The sequence below is a fragment of the Clinocottus analis genome, unplaced genomic scaffold, assembly GCF_023055335.1.
Source record: "Clinocottus analis isolate CAN_PGR_092001 unplaced genomic scaffold, fCliAna1.0.p SCAF_97, whole genome shotgun sequence".
Lineage (NCBI taxonomy): Eukaryota > Metazoa > Chordata > Actinopteri > Perciformes > Cottidae > Clinocottus > Clinocottus analis.
The window spans coordinates 5,001-23,304 of record NW_027176259.1 but is presented as its reverse complement, the minus strand read 5'-3'; the positions used below and the strand labels follow the sequence as shown (position 1 = coordinate 23,304).

General features: G+C 53.0%; 1 protein-coding gene across 1 annotated transcript in view; it reads right to left on the bottom strand.

Annotated features, from left to right (window-relative positions):
• Positions 1–2,836: 2,836 nt before the first annotated feature.
• LOC137781885 (calmodulin-binding transcription activator 1-like) overlaps positions 2,837–18,304 on the bottom strand; it is a gene marked incomplete at its 5' end in the record, with an annotated part of 18,859 nt that continues 3,391 nt past the window's right edge. Inside the window, 16 exons of the mRNA XM_068570889.1 lie at positions 2,837–3,010; positions 3,540–3,570; positions 3,718–3,786; positions 3,884–4,029; positions 4,469–4,537; positions 4,624–4,867; positions 4,956–5,104; positions 5,465–5,997; positions 6,105–6,366; positions 6,451–6,529; positions 6,613–6,797; positions 7,330–7,478; positions 11,214–11,348; positions 12,420–12,546; positions 13,984–15,989; positions 17,057–17,210. Coding sequence (XP_068426990.1) covers positions 2,978–3,010; positions 3,540–3,570; positions 3,718–3,786; positions 3,884–4,029; positions 4,469–4,537; positions 4,624–4,867; positions 4,956–5,104; positions 5,465–5,997; positions 6,105–6,366; positions 6,451–6,529; positions 6,613–6,797; positions 7,330–7,478; positions 11,214–11,348; positions 12,420–12,546; positions 13,984–15,989; positions 17,057–17,210 — 4,371 coding nt within the window. The remainder of the gene's footprint in view (positions 3,011–3,539; positions 3,571–3,717; positions 3,787–3,883; positions 4,030–4,468; positions 4,538–4,623; positions 4,868–4,955; positions 5,105–5,464; positions 5,998–6,104; positions 6,367–6,450; positions 6,530–6,612; positions 6,798–7,329; positions 7,479–11,213; positions 11,349–12,419; positions 12,547–13,983; positions 15,990–17,056; positions 17,211–18,304) is intronic.

The window sequence follows — 18,304 nt, the reverse complement described above, 5'->3', positions numbered from 1 at the left end:
TGGAGCATCGCAGGAGGAGGCCGTCAGAAGGACTGCGTCAAGAAGAACATGGTTTGAACACTCGTAGCTACGAGGTGAGTGGATGAACAACTGGAGCGTCCCGAGCACACACCAGCACATACATGTACACCTGCACACACGTGTACACGCTCACCAGTAGCAGTACGACCCTGTCAGCCATCGACACACTCCACATACCATCTCCCTGTTCTTCAACCCTGAGTAAAGTCTGAGGGAGAGATTTAATTGTTCCCAAAGACATAAGCACAGCGAGAGAGAGTGTGGCTGTTTCTGAGCGTGTACACGTGTGTACCGGATGTGTGTGTTCACGTGTGTGTGTGTGTGTGTGTGTGTGCACGTCAGTGTGAGAGGGAAAAGAAAGGAAGAGACAACTATTTTGTCCTCAGGAAACTGTTATTCTTTTGTGTAAATGCTGCACGGTTGTTTGTGTTGAGGAAAGACAGACAGAGTGAGTCCTTTAAGAAAACACACACTCCTCCAGCAGCGACAACAGACCCGCTGCCTCTCACACACGCAGCTGGTTGCTGGTTCTAACGCTGCAAAGTGACACACACGTGGGGCAGAAAGTGATACTGTACGGTTTGTCTCATAAAGCAACACACAGCATCAACAGGCCATGAGCATTCATTCATACCACTGACAAATTAGAGCTGCTAACTTCGACTCAGATCAAGTTTAACACTGTCAACTTTTAACACACAATTTAGGAAAATAAACAGGTACTGGCAACCTTTTGGAGGACATACAATAGATATTTCCTGATATTAGCTTGCACTTTTCTGTTATTGAGCAGGCACTTTCTAAACAGAGCTTTCCAGAAGTCTAAAGTACATGTTGTATCATAATGGCAGTGACGATGATGAGAAAAGAAACTTGAACCACAAAATGATATGTTGAAAGCCAGGGAGACATTCTGTTTGAAGATGGAGGCTGGATCCTCTGAAGGAGTGGTTAATGGTCTCAAGGAAAGCGAGTATGTTGCTGAAGCACAACCACATTGTAAATAATGCAGCTCTCCCGTCGTGGTCCTCCTCACCCCGCTCATAATCTAACGACCATCATCTTCACACACGGCGGCCTCGTCCAGCTTCATTGTCTGTGTGTCGCCTCTGTGGATCTTACTGATATCTTTTGGGTTCCCCAACATAACATATTGTTAGGCAGATAGCATTCATAATAATTGGCACTACTGGCAAAAAGGGTTTAATTTTTGCGAGCCAAGAAACAAAAGCACAAAATGTAAATGTTTTGTCTGAAAGATCTTTGTTTCAGCTAAGTTTGTTTTCCCACTTATAATTCTAACATTAGATTTTTCAGTTGCATGCTTTAACAAAATGTTCTTTTCAGTAACACTTATACTGGATACTCTTAAAGTGAAGCAGTTAAAATCCTCTCACAGTCCATAGCCACTAACTTCTTCTTTTTGCTGTTTCTTTGTCTTAAATCTCATGCACATTACTCCGTTTGTAATATCTACATTATTTACAAGCAATACAGCCGTCCTGTGTACCCAGGTCTCTGTCTTAAGTTCTCATTATGGGAGTAAAATAATTTATAATCTTAAATACAGTCCTCTTATGAAAAAGTTTCAGGGTCCTTGTGTCCCCTTACCTCGTCATTTTATATACAGGAATATGCAATAGTCCAAAATATGGATTTGATTGCCCGTACGGGCTCGCATGGGGGCCGCCGCCCTGCAGAGGGGCAGGTAGAGGACCAGGTCCTGGACAGAGCCAGCACAGAGACCTCAGAGTCAAGAAGAAGTCAAGGCAATGGTATGTGACTCTCCTCCGACCTCCAGGTTCACGCAAAGAACAAACTAACAGAGACATTTAACCATCGGGACATGTCATATTTTACCACACACGGGGGGAAACCAGACTCAAGCTGAACCACTCTTGAGCCAATTAAATCAATAATTAGACCCTTAAATAAATAAATAAAGTAAAAAAAAGCACCCGAAATAAGTCATTTGTCCTTACACAGTTCACATTACACAGGGCAAGGATAAGTCGATGAGGACGTAAGTGACACAACTACACATAGAAATACAAAAGAAACAACACGAAAGCAGTTTGGCAAGCATGCAGGAGCTCACAGCTCAAACACATGCATTGAGTTGAACAAACACGGACACACCACGGCAGGCCGGCCAAGTGCCGCCTCTGAGAACGACTCCATACAAAGTCCATGTAACAAATTAAGACATCGTTATGACCCCCTTATCGAACAATGCCCCTCTTACATTCAAGTGCAGTTCCTCCCCTGTGGATCAGCTGACTGATGAGCAGGTCTGTGGGTCAGAGTGTCAGTGGTGTGAGCGTCTCCTGAGCCACAGCAGCTCTGCAGGATGACGGAGGGGAGGAATAAGCGGAAAAACCTTGCATGCAAATGCAACACAGAAGTGAGTTTTTTGGTTTATGTTTTCTTCTTCTTTCATGGATTTCTGTTTGGATACAAAACGCAACAGGATTTGTATATTTTCTGCGTGTCGAAGTAGCTTCCGTCTCCAGCCGGCACGTGAAAGTCCGGATGTCGTCGCCGGGCGCTTCCTCGTGCTCTCTCTTCCGACTCGGCCACTCGCTCTCGCAAAGAAACAAACCCATGAGGAGTGCAAAGAATGCCATGAGGTTAATGTGATGGCCTCCCAGTGGAGCTGTGGAGGAGGGTCAGTGCTGTGGGCGGAGCCGGGTCCCAGGCTCCACCCAGCAGCCTGTCTGAGCTGCCATGATGGACGCCTGTCCTCAGTCTGTCTGGGAAGAGTTCGGTTCCCTCTTGAGAGAACAGGGGAGGAGGAGGAGGAGGAGGAGGAGGCGGGGGGGGGCAGGAGAAGGGGAATGAAACATGGAAGAAGGGTTTGTGGGCTTGGAGAAAGGAAAAGGGAGAAGATGGAGGGCTGGGGCTGGAGCTCGCTCACAGGCTGAGGGGGCGGTGTGGGGGGCCGGGCGGTGGGCTCTCAGGACCCCTGGCCCTTCTCTGCTCTCTGGCCCTGCAGGAGAAACACACACACAAACACACACACATGGGAGACGCGCTCAGACAAGTGTTTGCGTGTGATTGTGTGTATTCGTGCACGTGTCTTTCTCTCCAGTGGTATAAAGGCCTCTGAGCAAAAAGAAAAGTTTGTCAGCAAACACCTGCAAACACACACACACACACACACACACACACACACACACACACACACACACACACACACACACACACACACACACACAGACACACACATCCTGTCAAGGCACAAAAAAAGAGGCTGGCAGGCCAAGCAAAACATGTAGAGGCCCTGGTGGTGTCAGCACATGCCCCCATGAACACCAGTGCTGCTCTATCTATCCGCCATTCAGTCATGCAGAGGTCTCAGCATCATTCAGTCCTTCAGAGAGAGAGAGGGAGGGAGGGAGGGAAGAAGAGAGAGAGAGAGCAAAAAGGGAGGATCCCCTCTCCCCCTCCCTCCGCTGACATGCAAACAGGCATCAGCCACCAGGAGAGAGGGAAGACAGAAGAAGGAAGAAACTCACCCGTTTGAGAGGCCTGTGGTCCATCAAGGGGCTTCACAGGAACAGCAAAACAACAGCAACTGTTAGCACCAACGTATACGCGCATGTGGGCTGTACGTGTGCACGTGCGTGGGCTGAGAGAAGGAGGAGGAGGAGGAGGAGGAGGAAGAGGAGGAGGAGGAGGAGGTGTGTGCCTCACCTGTGACGGCATCGGAGCAGGAATCTCAGGATCTTGCGAGCGGCCTGGTTCTGTTTCTTCGTCAGGAGGCTGCTGCAGAGGAAGAGTCAGGTGAGAAGACATCTTTTACGTGTGTGTGTGTGTGTGTGTGTGTGTGTGTGTGTGTGTGTGAGAGAGAGTGAAGTACCCGAGCGAGTGTCTGTAGGAGCGGTAGTATTGCTGGATGAGGACCGCTGCTCTTCGACTCTGCTGGAACTTCCTCTGCTCATGGAAACTCCGGAAACGGCTCTGGATCAGGATGGCGGCCAGGGTCATCCTCTTGTAAAGTGCATACTGAGAGAGGACGCACGCGTCACCGTGTCAGCCTTGTGCTGTTTAGTACACGTGTATCATCACTTCATACTTCTCATATTGGTAATAATGCAGACGCCACAACATGGAGACAGTCAACACGCTGCAGGGCGTCATCACACTGATGTGTAATTCTGCTGATGTGTCATGAAGTACATTGGAGCTGTTGAAAAGATTTAAAAACAAGTTGGTCCCATTCAAAGAACTCAACTGCAGCTCTGGGTTTGGAGAAGCCACATTCATATTTTAGTTCATTAAAAATCAACATCAGAGGCACAAAATAGATTTTTTTTAGCACAAATCAGAGAGAATCAAGATGCTTGAAGACATGTTGGGCCCAGTGAAGACAAAGGGATCAGTGTGATCCCTGGAGGTCTTCTCCCTGAAGGCAGGTGCACACAGAGCAGCAGCTGACGCTCACCTGCTTGTATCTCTTGTAGCAGCGCTGGATCACCGCTGCGACCTCGCTGCGTTGTTCCTGAATGGGGCCCTGGCGGGAGGCAGAGGCTCTGTGAGATCGCAGCTCATGAAAGACAGAAACGGAGCCGGGACGAGGTGCACGAGGTGATGTCGTACCTTGTGTCTTCTGAGCGAGTGCAGGGCGTGCCGGATGCTCTCATACAGCTCCGCCTGCTCCGCCTCCGTCATGGCGAGACAGGAGTCACTCTTCAGCCTCTCTTCTTTCATAGCTGCGCAGAGGAAGGAGGTCCAGTCGGAGGGCGAGGATCGGGCTTCTTTAGCCTGCGGACTCTGCGGCTCCTCAGACCCTGAGAGAGCGTTTGGTTTGGGGCTGGGAGTCTGGGACTTGGAGTATAGAAACCTGGAGGAAAGCCGGGAGGAAAGCGAGAGGTGAGTTCCAACACAGATTGATGTTGGATGAGGCGAAGGAGTCAGCAGCCAGCGCGCACCTCTCCACCTCACAGAGGTAACCCGACAGCAGCGTGACGTCACTGCTGAGCCCCGCCCTCCTGGACTCCGCCTCCATCTCCACGGCCTCCTGCTGCAGCCGACACGTCGACGCCTCCATGATGTGGTCAGCGAGCATCGTGATGTCCATCTGCAAGACGCAGACGTTACTCAGGTGTTCACCTGTTCAGCTTTTAAAAACAACTTCAATACCCTAACGCTGAGTACTGAACGCCTGCTTTTATTCTTTCAGTTTCTCTTCATCTCCTGCACAGAACCAAAGTCTGAGCATCATCATCATCACTTAAAGTCCATGTGTAGGCGTGCATGGCCACACGCTGCACGTCTCATGTGTTTAGCTGTGTTCATTGTGCATCACATACAGTACAGTGTGTGTGTGTGTGTGTGTGTGTGTGTGTGTGTGTGTGCGTGTGTGTGTGTGTGTGTGTGTGTGTGTGTGTGTGTGTGTGTGTGTGTGTGTGTGTGTGTGTGTGTGTGTGTGTCCTCCTACCTGCAGGTCCTCTGAGTTCTCCTGATAGGTCAGCAGCTCGGTCTCCTCCCCCCGGTCCGACAGCACCCTTTGGCGCAGATGAATGGCCAGTCGTTCTTTTCCCAGAATCCTCCTGGCCAGGCTGCGCTGGCCCAGAGTCTGTCTCAGACTCCACCTGGCGCCCCCTGCAGGCCCCCCGGTCCTGGCCTGCAGGTGGGAGAATGGAGCGCTGGGGAGCTGAGGACGAGGGCTGGAGCTCGCGGGCGCTGCGCTCTGGCAGCTGAGGTTGGAGGGTTGAGCGTGTCGGGCGGGGGGGAGCAGGGCGCGTGGAGGGTGAGGGCCGGGGGCCGGGGGGAGGAGGGGCGAGAGGCTGCGGGGGCCGGCGGGCGAGCCAGCGAGCTGCTGCTGCGAGTCGGGGCTGGGCTTGAGTCTCTTGGCGGGGGGCGGGCCGCCCTGCTCCCCCTGCTGGGCTCCCTGCTGGGCTGTGTGGCCCGGCGGGGTCCAGCTCGGGTTCTGGTGGTCCGGCTGGCTGTCCGGCCTGGCTCTCCTCAGCTCTGAGGACACAAAGACGCTGGAGCGTGAGAGCGAGTGGCGGCGCAGATCCCTGCCGCTGTGGCTATGCTAACGGATTCAAACGGACTGAAACCAGCAGCTTCCTCACCTGAGCTGGGGTTTGGCGTCGGGCTGCTGCTCATCCCGCTGGTCTGAGACTCTCCTCTCCACCTGTCCATCCAGGTGTCGGCGGGCGGGCCCTGAGGGGTCTGCTGCAGCTGCTCCAGGAGCTCGGCCAACCGAGTGTGGCCCCGGGATCGGGCGATGTTGAGCGGCAAGCGGCCCAACGAATCGGGAATATTCAGAGCTCTCGGGTCCCACTGATAAAGCACCAGCGCCGCCTCCGTGTGGCCCAGAGCACACGCCCACATCTGTGGAGGCCGAAGAAACAGATCACACACACGGCCACGCAGAGAGAGACGCGCCGCAGCGGTCAGACTCATGTGGTCGCTCACCAGAGGAGTACAGGAGAAGTGGTCCACGTTGAGAGGATCGACCTCCAGCTCCAGGTCGATGCTGTCGGCGTGCTTTGTGCTGCGGAGCCAAACAACACCGTGAAGTCAACTGTCAGTGTGCGTCCTCATGGTGTGTGTGCGTCATGGTTGTGTGTCTCTCACCGCCAGCGGATGAGAGTCTGGATGAGGCCCGCGTAGCCCTGAGCCGCAGCCAGATGCAGCAAGGTCATTCCTCTGGAGTTCTTGCTGTGGACCAGCTGATTGGAGGAAGCCCAGCAGGGCTGAGACATCATCTTCTCACACACCACCACCACGCGGCCCTCGAACGAGCCCTGATCGGTGGAAATCTGGAGCATCAAAGACAAACATGGTTTCCATCGAGAACGTTTATGCAGATTTATTTAAAATGTTTACCAAGAAAGAGGCTAAAGCCCTCACTAGAGGAACATGGTGGTCACGTGCTATCATATGTTATATTAATAACGCTGCTAGGGGACGACCCAGAGAAGCAACACCTCTGCACTCATGAAGTGACTCACTGGACACGTGAGAAGTGATGTCAGGAACTCTGCTTGTGTTTAATACATTGTAAAGTATTTATTTTTGGTGGAAACACCGGCTGGTGTGAACCAGTAGAGCATCACACTGGCTGGTGTGAACCAGTAGAGCATCACACTGGCTGGTGTGAACCAGTAGAGCATCACACTGGCTGGTGTGAACCAGTAGATCATCACACCGGCTGGTGTGAACCAGCAGAGCATCACACTGGCTGGTGTGAACCAGTATATGATGTCATGGTGAGCCAGTATGCAGACTTTATGAAACCAGTCCGGTGTATTGAAGCTGCTCTCCTGACACAGTTTGAATCCTCCGTCTTACTTGAGACTGCTGATCAGAAGCTCCGCCTCCCTCCAGTCCTCCACCCTTGGTTGCCATGGTTTCTGAGCCGGGGTTCTGATTGGTTATCTCAGCCATCCTCTGCTCCATCTGCTCCAGCCGCTCCAGGATGGACATCCTGAACTGGGTGTCTGCAGGATGAAGAGCACGTGGACTCAACACAGTGATGTTTCAGTGCATCTCCTGCAGGAGCAGCTGCTCTGTGAGCGGCTGCTCCTGCAGAGCAACCAGCACCGCGATCAATAAAACCCCTCCAACAATGGCAGGAACACTGTGTGTGTGTGTGTGTGTGTGTGTGTGTGTGTGTGTGTGTGTGCGTGTAGCTCACACACACATGCACTGTGTCATGTGTGTGTGACCCTTTGTTTCCCTGCTGCAGTGTTGCTGCAGTGAACATTATGTCATCCCACCTGCTGCTCTCTCACTCTGGTTCTCTCTCCTCTCATTTCTCTTTCTTTCTATCTGCTGCACACAAACTGAGCTGAGGGGGAGGAGCCTGAGAGGACAGGCTCCTCCCCCTCAGCTCTGCCAATCAGAAGAGGAGCAGAGTTCTCTAGAAAAACACAGAAGCTCCTCTATGTTAACACAGCAGCGTCCTCACCTGTCTGCACAGGTGAGGACACACACACACACACACACACACACACACACACACACACACACACACACACACACACACACACACACACACACACACACACACTCACTAGATAGAAGCATGTTATGCATTTAAAAACAGAGTGATTGAGAGAACTTCAGCAATTAGCTTCTGCGATGTGGACTTTTATTCTTTTATGCTGATTAATTATAATAAGCAAAGTAACAAACATGATTATAATATAATTATAACGTTGAGAAATATTCACTGATTTTTTTAACAATTAACTAGGGATGAAAAGTCATTTAAATTAACCTGTAATATTGACGGCAGGATTTGAAATCTGTTTTCATGAATATATCTGAGCTGTAATGTCTTTCACGTCATAACTGTGTGTAAACGCTGCAGCGCAGCACCAGGAGGCTGAACGCTGGAGACGTTTAGGGTTTAATCAAAAACTTCATGAATTTATTTATCATGTCAGTCGCGTAATTATATCCACACTAATAGCTTTCTTAACCACATCATTTAAATGCAAATGAATGCATTATTTTATTCACTGTTTTTCAGTGTATTAATTAAGTAAATTGATTATAATTGACCAGAAAAAACCTGCATAAATATTCTGCTCTGTTAAAGTTTGTTTGGTTACTTTATGAACTTGTGGCTTCACTGAGGGATCCATCCCATAATAATCCATAATCTTATGGATTATTATCCAATACATGAAGCGCTGCACACGGTCACCACCACCACAACAACAACAACGACAACAACGACGACAACAACAACGACAACGACAACGACAACAACAACAACGACAACAACAACAACAACAACAACAACAACGACAACGACAACAACAACAAAGTGGCATCAACACACAGCTGCATTGCAAACCCACTTAAAGAGACTTGTGTGTTTGTAACACAATGACGTGACACTTTAACTGAGATCTAATTCATCTTCATGTTTTATAGTTTACAATATTATGCAACATTATTAATATTAAACGTTCTACTAAAACCTCGACGAAGCCTTTACAGAAATATAACTACACTGTGCTGTGTGTTGTGTTGTGTTGTGTTGTGTTGTGTTGTGGTCTGTGTGTTGTGGTCTGTGTGTTGTGTTGTGGCCTGTGTGTTGTGGTCTGTTGTGGTCTGTGTGTTGTGTTGTGGTCTGTTGTGTTGTGTTGTGGTCTGTGTGTTGTGGTCTGTATGTTGTGTTGTGGTGTAGTCTGTGTGTTGTGGTCTGTTGTGGTCTGTGTTGTGTTGTGTGTTGTGGTCTGTGTTGTGTTGTGTGTTGTGTTGTGGTCTGTGTGTTGTGTTGTGGTCTGTGTTGTGTTGTGGTCTGTGTGTTGTGTTGTGTTGTGTTGTGGTCTGTGTGTTGTGTTGTGTTGTGTTGTGTTGTGTTGTGTTGTGTTGTCGTGTCCCGCTCAGAGGAGCTGTCCCCTCGCTGGTGCTGAAGGTTCGCGCTCCTCGTGCAGCTGAACGGCTTCACGCGCCTGCAGCGACAGCAGCTGCTGCTGTCTGCGTTCAGTCCAACAGCTCCTCATCTCACACACACACACACACACACACACACACACACACACACACACACACACACACACACACACACGCACACACATTCATATCTATATATAGGTCACATATTTAGACTGAACCGTGAAACGCAAAAGCAGTGTGAGACTTCAGCGATGGAGCCGACATTTCAACAACAAGCACATGAACGTCAGCAGCAGCGTGACACACAGGAAACAACCGAACTACACAACCGAACTACACAACACACACCAGAAGACACGTGAAGTTTAAAATCAAACGAGCTACGAACCCAAACAGCGAGTCTCTCTATCTGCTGCTCTTTGTTCCGCTTCTGCTCAACGCGTTAGTTTGAAGCGCGCGACTCACACATTGCTACTCCCAGAGAGAGAGAGAGAGAGAGACAGAGAGAGAGAGAGAGAGAGCTCCACGTTGTGTCTATGAGCGCAGACTCGCTTCAAATCCGCCGCCAGACTCGCGCTGCAGGAGCTCCTCGGTCGTCATCGCTCAACAATAAACTGCACGAACTAAATTGGAGCAGTGGGATGTGACACAGTCGCGTGGTGACGCCTCTGCGATGAAAAGTATTAATCTGTCTATTTTTAGACCAGGCGACGAGCCTCTGGTGAACATTTGAGGCCAAACAAAGGACTCGACCGGCAGCGCCGCGCGGCAGAAAGTCAAAGAGAGCCGCAGAGCAGAGCGCGCGGCCGGGCTGCCGAGCGCTGGGGCTGTTGTCTGTGTGCCCGATGCCCCCGTGCCCCCATGCCGTGATGCCCCCATGCCGTGATGCCCCCATGCCCCGATGCCCCGATGCCTTGGTGCCCTTCACCAGCCAACAGCAGCCTGCTGTGACTGGAGCGCCGCATTGCCGCATTGCGCAACGCAGAGACGGGGGCGAACACAGAGTAACCCAGGACATGCCTCGCTGAGGAGACCCGCGTGTTTCCAAGCTGCAATTGCATCAGGAGATATATTTGCACACAGAGCCCCCCCCCCCCCCTCGCCCCCATCCCCCCACTCACACACACACCTCGCCCCCCCCCCTCCTCCCCCGGGTGCTTTGCGCAGATTATATGCAACCAATCCCCAGAGCGGACTGCGAGGAAATGTAATGTTTCTACATCTTAGAACGTTTTAATTTGATTAATTGAAACTAGAAACTAACCAGAAAAACATCTAAAGCTCGAACAAAACGTGCTGAACGGACACCATAACAAAACATTCTGCACAAAACAAGTCCAACAAGTCTCCATGAGGACTGAAGAGGCGGAAGCAGCAGTCCACTCAACACCTGTCACCTGACCAGGAGGAGAGGATTCCCTCCTTCATCCACCTGCATGCAAGCTGAGAGAACAATAGAAACAACAGCTGCTCCACACAAAAGAAGACAAACAACAAAGCAGTGATACCAACAAACAGAGCAGCATGATGACACACACACACACACACAACCACACACACACAGGATCTCTCATAGTTTTAACAATTCAGACTGTGTAGTTGAGGTGTGAAGGCGTCACTCAAAGTAAACATTAAGAAAGAAAGATAAGGAAAATATGTATTTTGAATGTTGTGGTTGAACCTTTCTGTGTTGAAATGAAATAAAGTGACCTTTAGTCCGCCAACACAACCAGTTGTGTCTCGTTGTGTTCACTCTTCATAGAGCGAACAACAACACAACAGCACTCAGTGTGCACTAGGAACCAGTGAAGTCTTCTCACCATCCAGGGACAGCCAGTCGTGCTGAGAGGACGGCAGGGCGGGAAGGTCCCGCGCCTTGTACTCAAACACCACAGAAGAAGAGATGACCTCGCCCCCCATGGCCACCTGCAGCATCACCAGCCCCGTGTCGTGCGCTGGAAGCAGGAAGCAGGTCGTCAGTGACACGACCTCAGGAAGTTACACACTCTGACGACACGCCAGCGCAGAACAGTCCTCGCTCACGAAGCAGGAAGTGACTCATCGTCACTGCTGCGTCTCAAACAGACTCAGAGCTTAAAGTCTCTCCTCTAGCGGCGCGAGACGCTCTGTGGAGGAGCTCAGTGACGGGGTTAAAGGAGTGTGTGTAGCGACGAGCGTAGAGTGTGTAGTGACAGGCGTAGAGTGTGTGTAGCGACAGGCGTAGAGTGTGTGTAGCGACGAGCGTAGTGTGTGTAGCGACGAGCGTAGAGTGTGTGTAGTGACGAGCGTAGAGTGTGTGTAGTGACAGGCGTAGAGTGTGTGTAGCGACGAGCGTAGAGTGTGTGTAGTGACGAGCGTAGAGTGTGTGTAGCGACGAGCGTAGAGTGTATGTAGTGACGAGCGTAGAGTGTGTGTAGCGACGAGCGTAGAGTGTGTGTAGTGACGAGCGTAGAGTGTGTGTAGTGACGAGCGTAGAGTGTGTAGTGACAGGCGTAGAGTGTGTGTAGCGACGAGCGTAGAGTGTGTGTAGTGACAGGCGTAGAGTGTGTGTAGTGACGAGCGTAGAGTGTGTAGTGACAGGCGTAGAGTGTGTGTAGTGACGAGCGTAGAGTGTGTGTAGCGACGAGCGTAGAGTGTGTGTAGCGACGAGCATAGAGTGTGTGTTCTGATGAGCGTAGAGTGTGTGTAGTGACAGGCGTAGAGTGTGTAGCGATGAGCGTAGAGTGTGTAGCGATGAGCGTAGAGTGTGTGTAGTGACGAGCGTAGAGTGTGTGTAGTGACGAGCGTAGAGTGTGTGTTGTGACGTGCATCGAGTGTGTGTCGTGTCGTGTGTAGAGTGTGTGTCGTGTCGTGTGTAGAGTGTGTGTCGTGTCGTGTCGTGTGTAGAGTGTGTGTCGTGTCGTGTCGTGTGTAGAGTGTGTGTCGTGTCGTGTGTAGAGTGTGTGTCGTGTCGTGTCGTGTGTAGAGTGTGTGTCGTGTCGTGTCGTGTGTAGAGTGTGTGTCGTGCACACACACGCGTGTGTTACCTGGGCAGTAGCAGCGCAGGACGCCGGGCTGGATGAGAGCAGCCGGGACGCTGATGTGGTCGAAGAGACAACTGTACTCACTGCTGGACTCCAGCCAGGGACCCGTGATGAGAACCTTCACCCCACCCTGCAGGAGAGAGAGGAGTCAGTACACACACACACACACACACACACACACACCCTGCAGGAGAGAGAGGAGTCAGTACACACACACACACACACACACACCCTGCAGGAGAGAGAGGAGTCAGTACACACACACACACACACACCCTGCAGGAGAGAGAGGAGTCAGTACACACACACACACACACACCCTGCAGGAGAGAGAGGAGTCAGTACACACACACACACACACACACCCTGCAGGAGAGAGAGGAGTCAGTACACACACACACACACACACCCTGCAGGAGAGAGAGGAGTCAGTACACACACACACACACACACCCTGCAGGAGAGAGAGGAGTCAGTACACACACACACACACACACACACACACACACACACACACACCCTGCAGGAGAGAGAGGAGTCAGTACACACACACACACACACACACACACACCCTGCAGGAGAGAGAGGAGTCAGTACACACACACACACACACACACACCCTGCAGGAGAGAGAGGAGTCAGTACACACACACACACACACACACACACACCCTGCAGGAGAGAGAGGAGTCAGTACACACACACACACACCCTGCAGGAGAGAGAGGAGTCAGTACACACACACACACACACACACACACACCCTGCAGGAGAGAGAGGAGTCAGTACACACACACACACACCCTGCAGGAGAGAGAGGAGTCAGTACACACACACACACACACCCTGCAGGAGAGAGAGGAGTCAGTACACACACACACACACACACACCCTGCAGGAGAGAGAGGAGTCAGTACACACACACACACACACACACACACACACACACACACACACACACACACACACCCTGCAGGAGGTTGTTGTTGTTTATTTCCTCTGACACGCCCCTAGAGGAGGTCTGAACCCTCTGAACAACATGTGTTTAAATAAAACATGAACATAGTTCAACAAAACATTTTCATATTTCACACTTTGAGCATTTGTTAGTTTCTTATGTGAACTTTTATGACTTTTTATGTCGTGAATCCTGAACCCTTTGAGCCTCTAGAGCAGAGCTGATCCTGGACCAGTGTGACGCAACCCTGATGCTGGAGGAAGAGCGTGTGTGTGTGTGTGTGTGTGTGTGTGTGTGTGTGTGTGTGTGTGCACATGTTGAGCTCTCACGAGACTTGAGACTCAGTTTAAGTTACTTTGAACAGACTATGTTTCCACAGGTTTCATCATGGCTCTGAGCTCTCACAAGTGGAACACGAGGAACTTAAAGAAGCCGCCTGGAGATCTGTGTATTGAAACGTCATCAAACTGCAGCCAGCTGAGGCTGAGACATTAATGACCACGCTGAGCATCAGTGAGTCCTTCATGTGTGTGTGTGTGTGTGTGTGTGTTCTTCTGTAGGGAACCATGCTGAATAACCACAGACGGGTTCTCACGTGGGGTCACTGACCTCTGGGTACGACCACTCTGGGGAGTAGTCCGTCACAGCAAACAGCCTGCCGGCCTCCTGCAGCAGTCCCAGAGCGCCCTGCTGCGCCTCGGGGCCCTGCAGGTGTGCGGCCCCTGGGCCCTGCAGGTGTGCGGCCCCTGGGCCCTGCAGGTGTGCGGCCCCTGGGCCCTGCAGGTGTGCGGCTCCTGGGCCCTGCTCCTCCCCCGCCGCCCCCTCCTGCGGCATCAGGACCCCGGTCACGGCGGCGCCCACCCCGCCTCCGGAGCCCTCCACGGAGATGAAGTCGTTGATGAGATCGGAGAACTGGCTTCCAAAGGACGCCTCAAAGCCCTCCAGGCTGATGGCCGCCGCGGCCCCTGCTGCCGCGGCGGAGACCCCGCCCCCCTGCTGAGGAAGAGGAGCGCTGAAGAGCGCCCCCTCAATGCTGGAACCAGCAGCTATTGACTGAGGACTGGACTCATTGGCGCCTGACAAGCTCACACCATTACAGAGAATCTCGTTTTCCCGCCCTCCTCCTCCTCCTCCTCCTCCTCCTCCTCCTCCTCCTCCGCCTTCTCCTCCTCCCCCGCCTCCTCCTCCTCTTCCTCCTCCACCACCTCCGCCCTCCTCTCCTCCACCATTGTCATCGGTGGGTTGCAGGTAGTGCTCGGCGTCGGCCCTCGTGTAGGCCGCGTGCGGACCCCCGGGCTTGGGGAGCGACTCCCCTCCGTTCTCGGGGGCCTTGTCCGAGCCCCCGGCCTCTCGGCGCCCCCTGCTGCCGCCGGACGGCTCCGCGGCGGCGTCCTGCGGCGTCAGAGGGAACGAGCCCAGCGCCGCTCCGTGTCCGTTCCGCCCGCACGGGCCCTGCTGGTCCGGGCCGGCGTGGTGGAGCTGCGCACGCGGGTCTCCGTTGGCGACCGGCGCGTCTGCGGGCGCCGCCGGCAGGCCGAGGTAAGCCCGGGCCTCGCCCGCGTCCGGCGCCGCCTCGGTGCCGTTGCTCTGCAGCTGGGAGGGCTGGCCGGTCTGGGGGGAGGCCTGGAGGAAGAGGCCGGGGGACGGGTGGTGCGAGGGCTGGGTCAGACTCGGGACGCAGGCTGATGACATCACGGCGCTGAAGTCCATCTGCTCCAGCGTGGTGCTGGGGCTCAGGCCCGTCCCCTCCCCCACGTAGCCGCTCTGAGGGGCCAGCGGCGGCTCCAGGGGGATCGGCTCCGTCTTGATGTTGTGGACGAGGGCCGGGTTGTAGACGAAGCTGTTGGAGGAGCAGCGGAGGCCTCCGTCGTCGCCGTTGCATCCCTCGGGCTTCCCTCCGCCGCCGCCGTACGTCTGGCCCTGCTTGGGGTTGTTGAGGAAGCAGTCGGGGTCAAAGGTCATGGCGGTCTCGGGCAGGCTGACTCCTCCAGCAGAGTCCAAGGAGCTGGACAGGACCAGCTCTCCTCCCTCCCCTAAGCCCACGCCTCCAGGGAACGATGCAAACCTCTGGTTGTCCGGGGCGGCGGCCAGCAGGATGCCGGCGGCGGCGCTCTCGTGGGCGGAGGCCAGCAGGTGGGTGTGGCCCGCCGAGTACACCGAATCCCCGGTCAGCGTGGTGACCTCCGACATGAACACGGCTGTGCTCTGCGTCAGGCCGGCCCCGATGGCCAGGGCGGGACTGTCGGCCATGTCGCTGGTGATCGACAGCGGGGAGCTCTGGGTGGTGTCGGGGACCTCCACCTGGTTGGTGGAGGTCGACGAGGACACCTCCATGCTGCTCTGCGGGAGGAGGGAGGGTTTGGTGTTGACCCGGCCGTTCCTCCTCTCGCCTCCGCCCGCCCGGCTCCGCCCCCCCGCGGCGCTGGGCTCCGTCTGGCCTTCGGACACGTCGCTGTTCTGGACCTCCGTGCCATCCGCCTCCTCCGCCCTCGGGCCCGCGGCTCCGCCCGTACCCGCCGCCGCTCCGCCTCCCGCCGCGGCTCCGGACTCCTGCTTGGACGAGATGATGCGCTGCTTGACGCTGGAGCATTTCTGATGCAGGCTGCTCCCAGCGCCTGTCAGGGGACACAAAGACAACAGCAGTGACTTCTCCACCTCCACCTCTGCTGCTGGAGCCTCCAGCATCAGCACCACAGGGAGTGAGGGCGCCCTCCAGTGGCCACAGAGAGCACTGAGATCATGAATACTCTGATGGCAGCGCCTGAGATCTACTTGTTCAAAACTTCAAATACATAAAAGCAAAATGAGCAACATGCATGTATTGAAAGACATCTGAGGGTATTTCATCTTTGTGATTTAGCTGAAGCATCAAAAAATAACAAACAAATACTCTGAGCGTCAGAGAACTCATTAACCCTTTGAAGAAGAGGAGGAAATGAGAGATGAAGAAAGAAGAGAAGAAAGCAGCTGCTTGTGAGCAAATGAGGGAAAGTAGAGAGAAAGAAGAGAGAAAGAAGAGAGAAAGAAGAGGGAAAGAAGAGAGAAAGAAGAGAGAAAGAAGAGGGAAAGAAGAGAGAAAGAAGAGAGAAAGAAGAGAGAAAGAAGAGAGAAAGAAGAGAGAAAGAAGAGAGAAAGAAGAGAGAAAGAAGAGAGGAATCAGATCCAGAGGAGAGTTGAGGTGCTACTTAAGTCAACAAGCCACTTAGTTTTGGGCAGCTGTCCTGATTTGCCCTTTCCAACCAGATAAAAAGAGGGTGAGATTAGGTAAGTGTGTGTGTGTGTGTGTGTGTGTGTGTGTGTGTGTGTGTGTGTACCAGAGTTATCTACTCCCTAATGCCCTTTTATGAATAATACATGTTGGATATTTCCAGCACCTGTTTTCTCCCTCGCCTGCAGGGCGTGTCTCTGCCTCTAGGTGGCAGCATGGCGCTGACTGGAGCCACAGACGCCTCACCTCCATCTGTACAGGTATGAAGCCTGATGGAGGGATGGCTGCCTCCTCTCCTAGAAGCTATCACTTCTTGGTAAAGTGCAGTTGTATCTTCACCTCTAACAGCTCAATCAGACGTTTGTGCTAAATGAAGCTCTAACTCAAGTGAGAGAGGGACTTCCTGTTCCTGCCATTGACCCGACTGGCCCCGTGGGGCCGGGAGGCGGCGGCATGACGACCATGCAGACTCACACATGGGCTTGAGCTGTCCGATGAGCTCCTCCTTGCTCCACTTGGCCCACTCCTTCCTGTCCGTGTTGATGGAGCACAGCACCGGCCCGCACGGCTTCCCGCTGTCGTCCACCGCCGGGACGTTCAGGTAGTGCACCAGCACGATGTCTGGGTTCTACAGCACGCACACACACACACACACACACACACACACACACACACACACACACACACACACACACACACACACACACACACGTATGCACATTGTGTTAGTTTAACGTGGCCTTCATCCATGAATTCATTGTCATGCTCTCCCAACATGGGAGGGAGGGAATAAAAAGATGGAGTCTCTTTAGAGAGGGAGGGAATAAAAAGATGGAGTCTCTTTAGAGAGGGAGGGAATAAAAAGATGGAGTCTCTTTAGAGAGGGAGGGGGAATAGAGAAGCGGGAGAGGACGTGGAGGTCAGGGAGGAGGTTGGACATAGCGTGTCAGATAAGATTCTCTCACCTGCCCATTAAAGATTTAACAGCTCAAGCCCACTCATCACTCTCACTCTGACCCTGCAGAGGCTGTGGGAGTGTCTACATGTGTGTGTGTGTGTGTGTGTGCGTGTGTGTGTGTGTGTGTGTGTGTGTGTGTGTGTGTGTGTGTGTGTGTGTGTGCGGTTCAGAGTAGTCTCACTATACCGTAGGCCACCAGCAGACCTATGGAATTTCTAACCCATGAATGATTCAACAGGTGCATTCACATGCATCTGTGTGCGTGTGCGTGCGTGCGCGTGTGCGCGCGCGCGCGCGCGTGCGTGCGTGTGCGTGCGTGTGTGTGCGTGTGTGTGTGTGTGTGCAGAGGACTCCTCCTGATGAAAGATTCAGGAGACAGGCTCAGGTGAGGGGAGGACCTGCTGAGGTGGAACACGTTCCTCTCCAGCAGCACTCACATGATCTCATCCGTGTTTCAAAGAGCAGAACATGTCCCTCACAGCAGATCTTCCTCCATCACGCAGGACGCTCACACCGGGCACGCTCACTCTGCAGCCGCCGGGTGCAACGTCCTGGTACATTTCATGTGACAAATTATGCAGGAAATTCCACCCAAGAATACATAAATATGTATCTCCATATTTTAAATTAACATCGCTGGTTATTCAAGATCTTCTGTGGGATGAACCGACAGGAGGAAGAGAGAGGAAGAGGACGGGTAGGTCCTTTAGATTCAGCATGTACCTGTCACCTGAAGATGATGAGGGGACCACGTCCTGCATGGC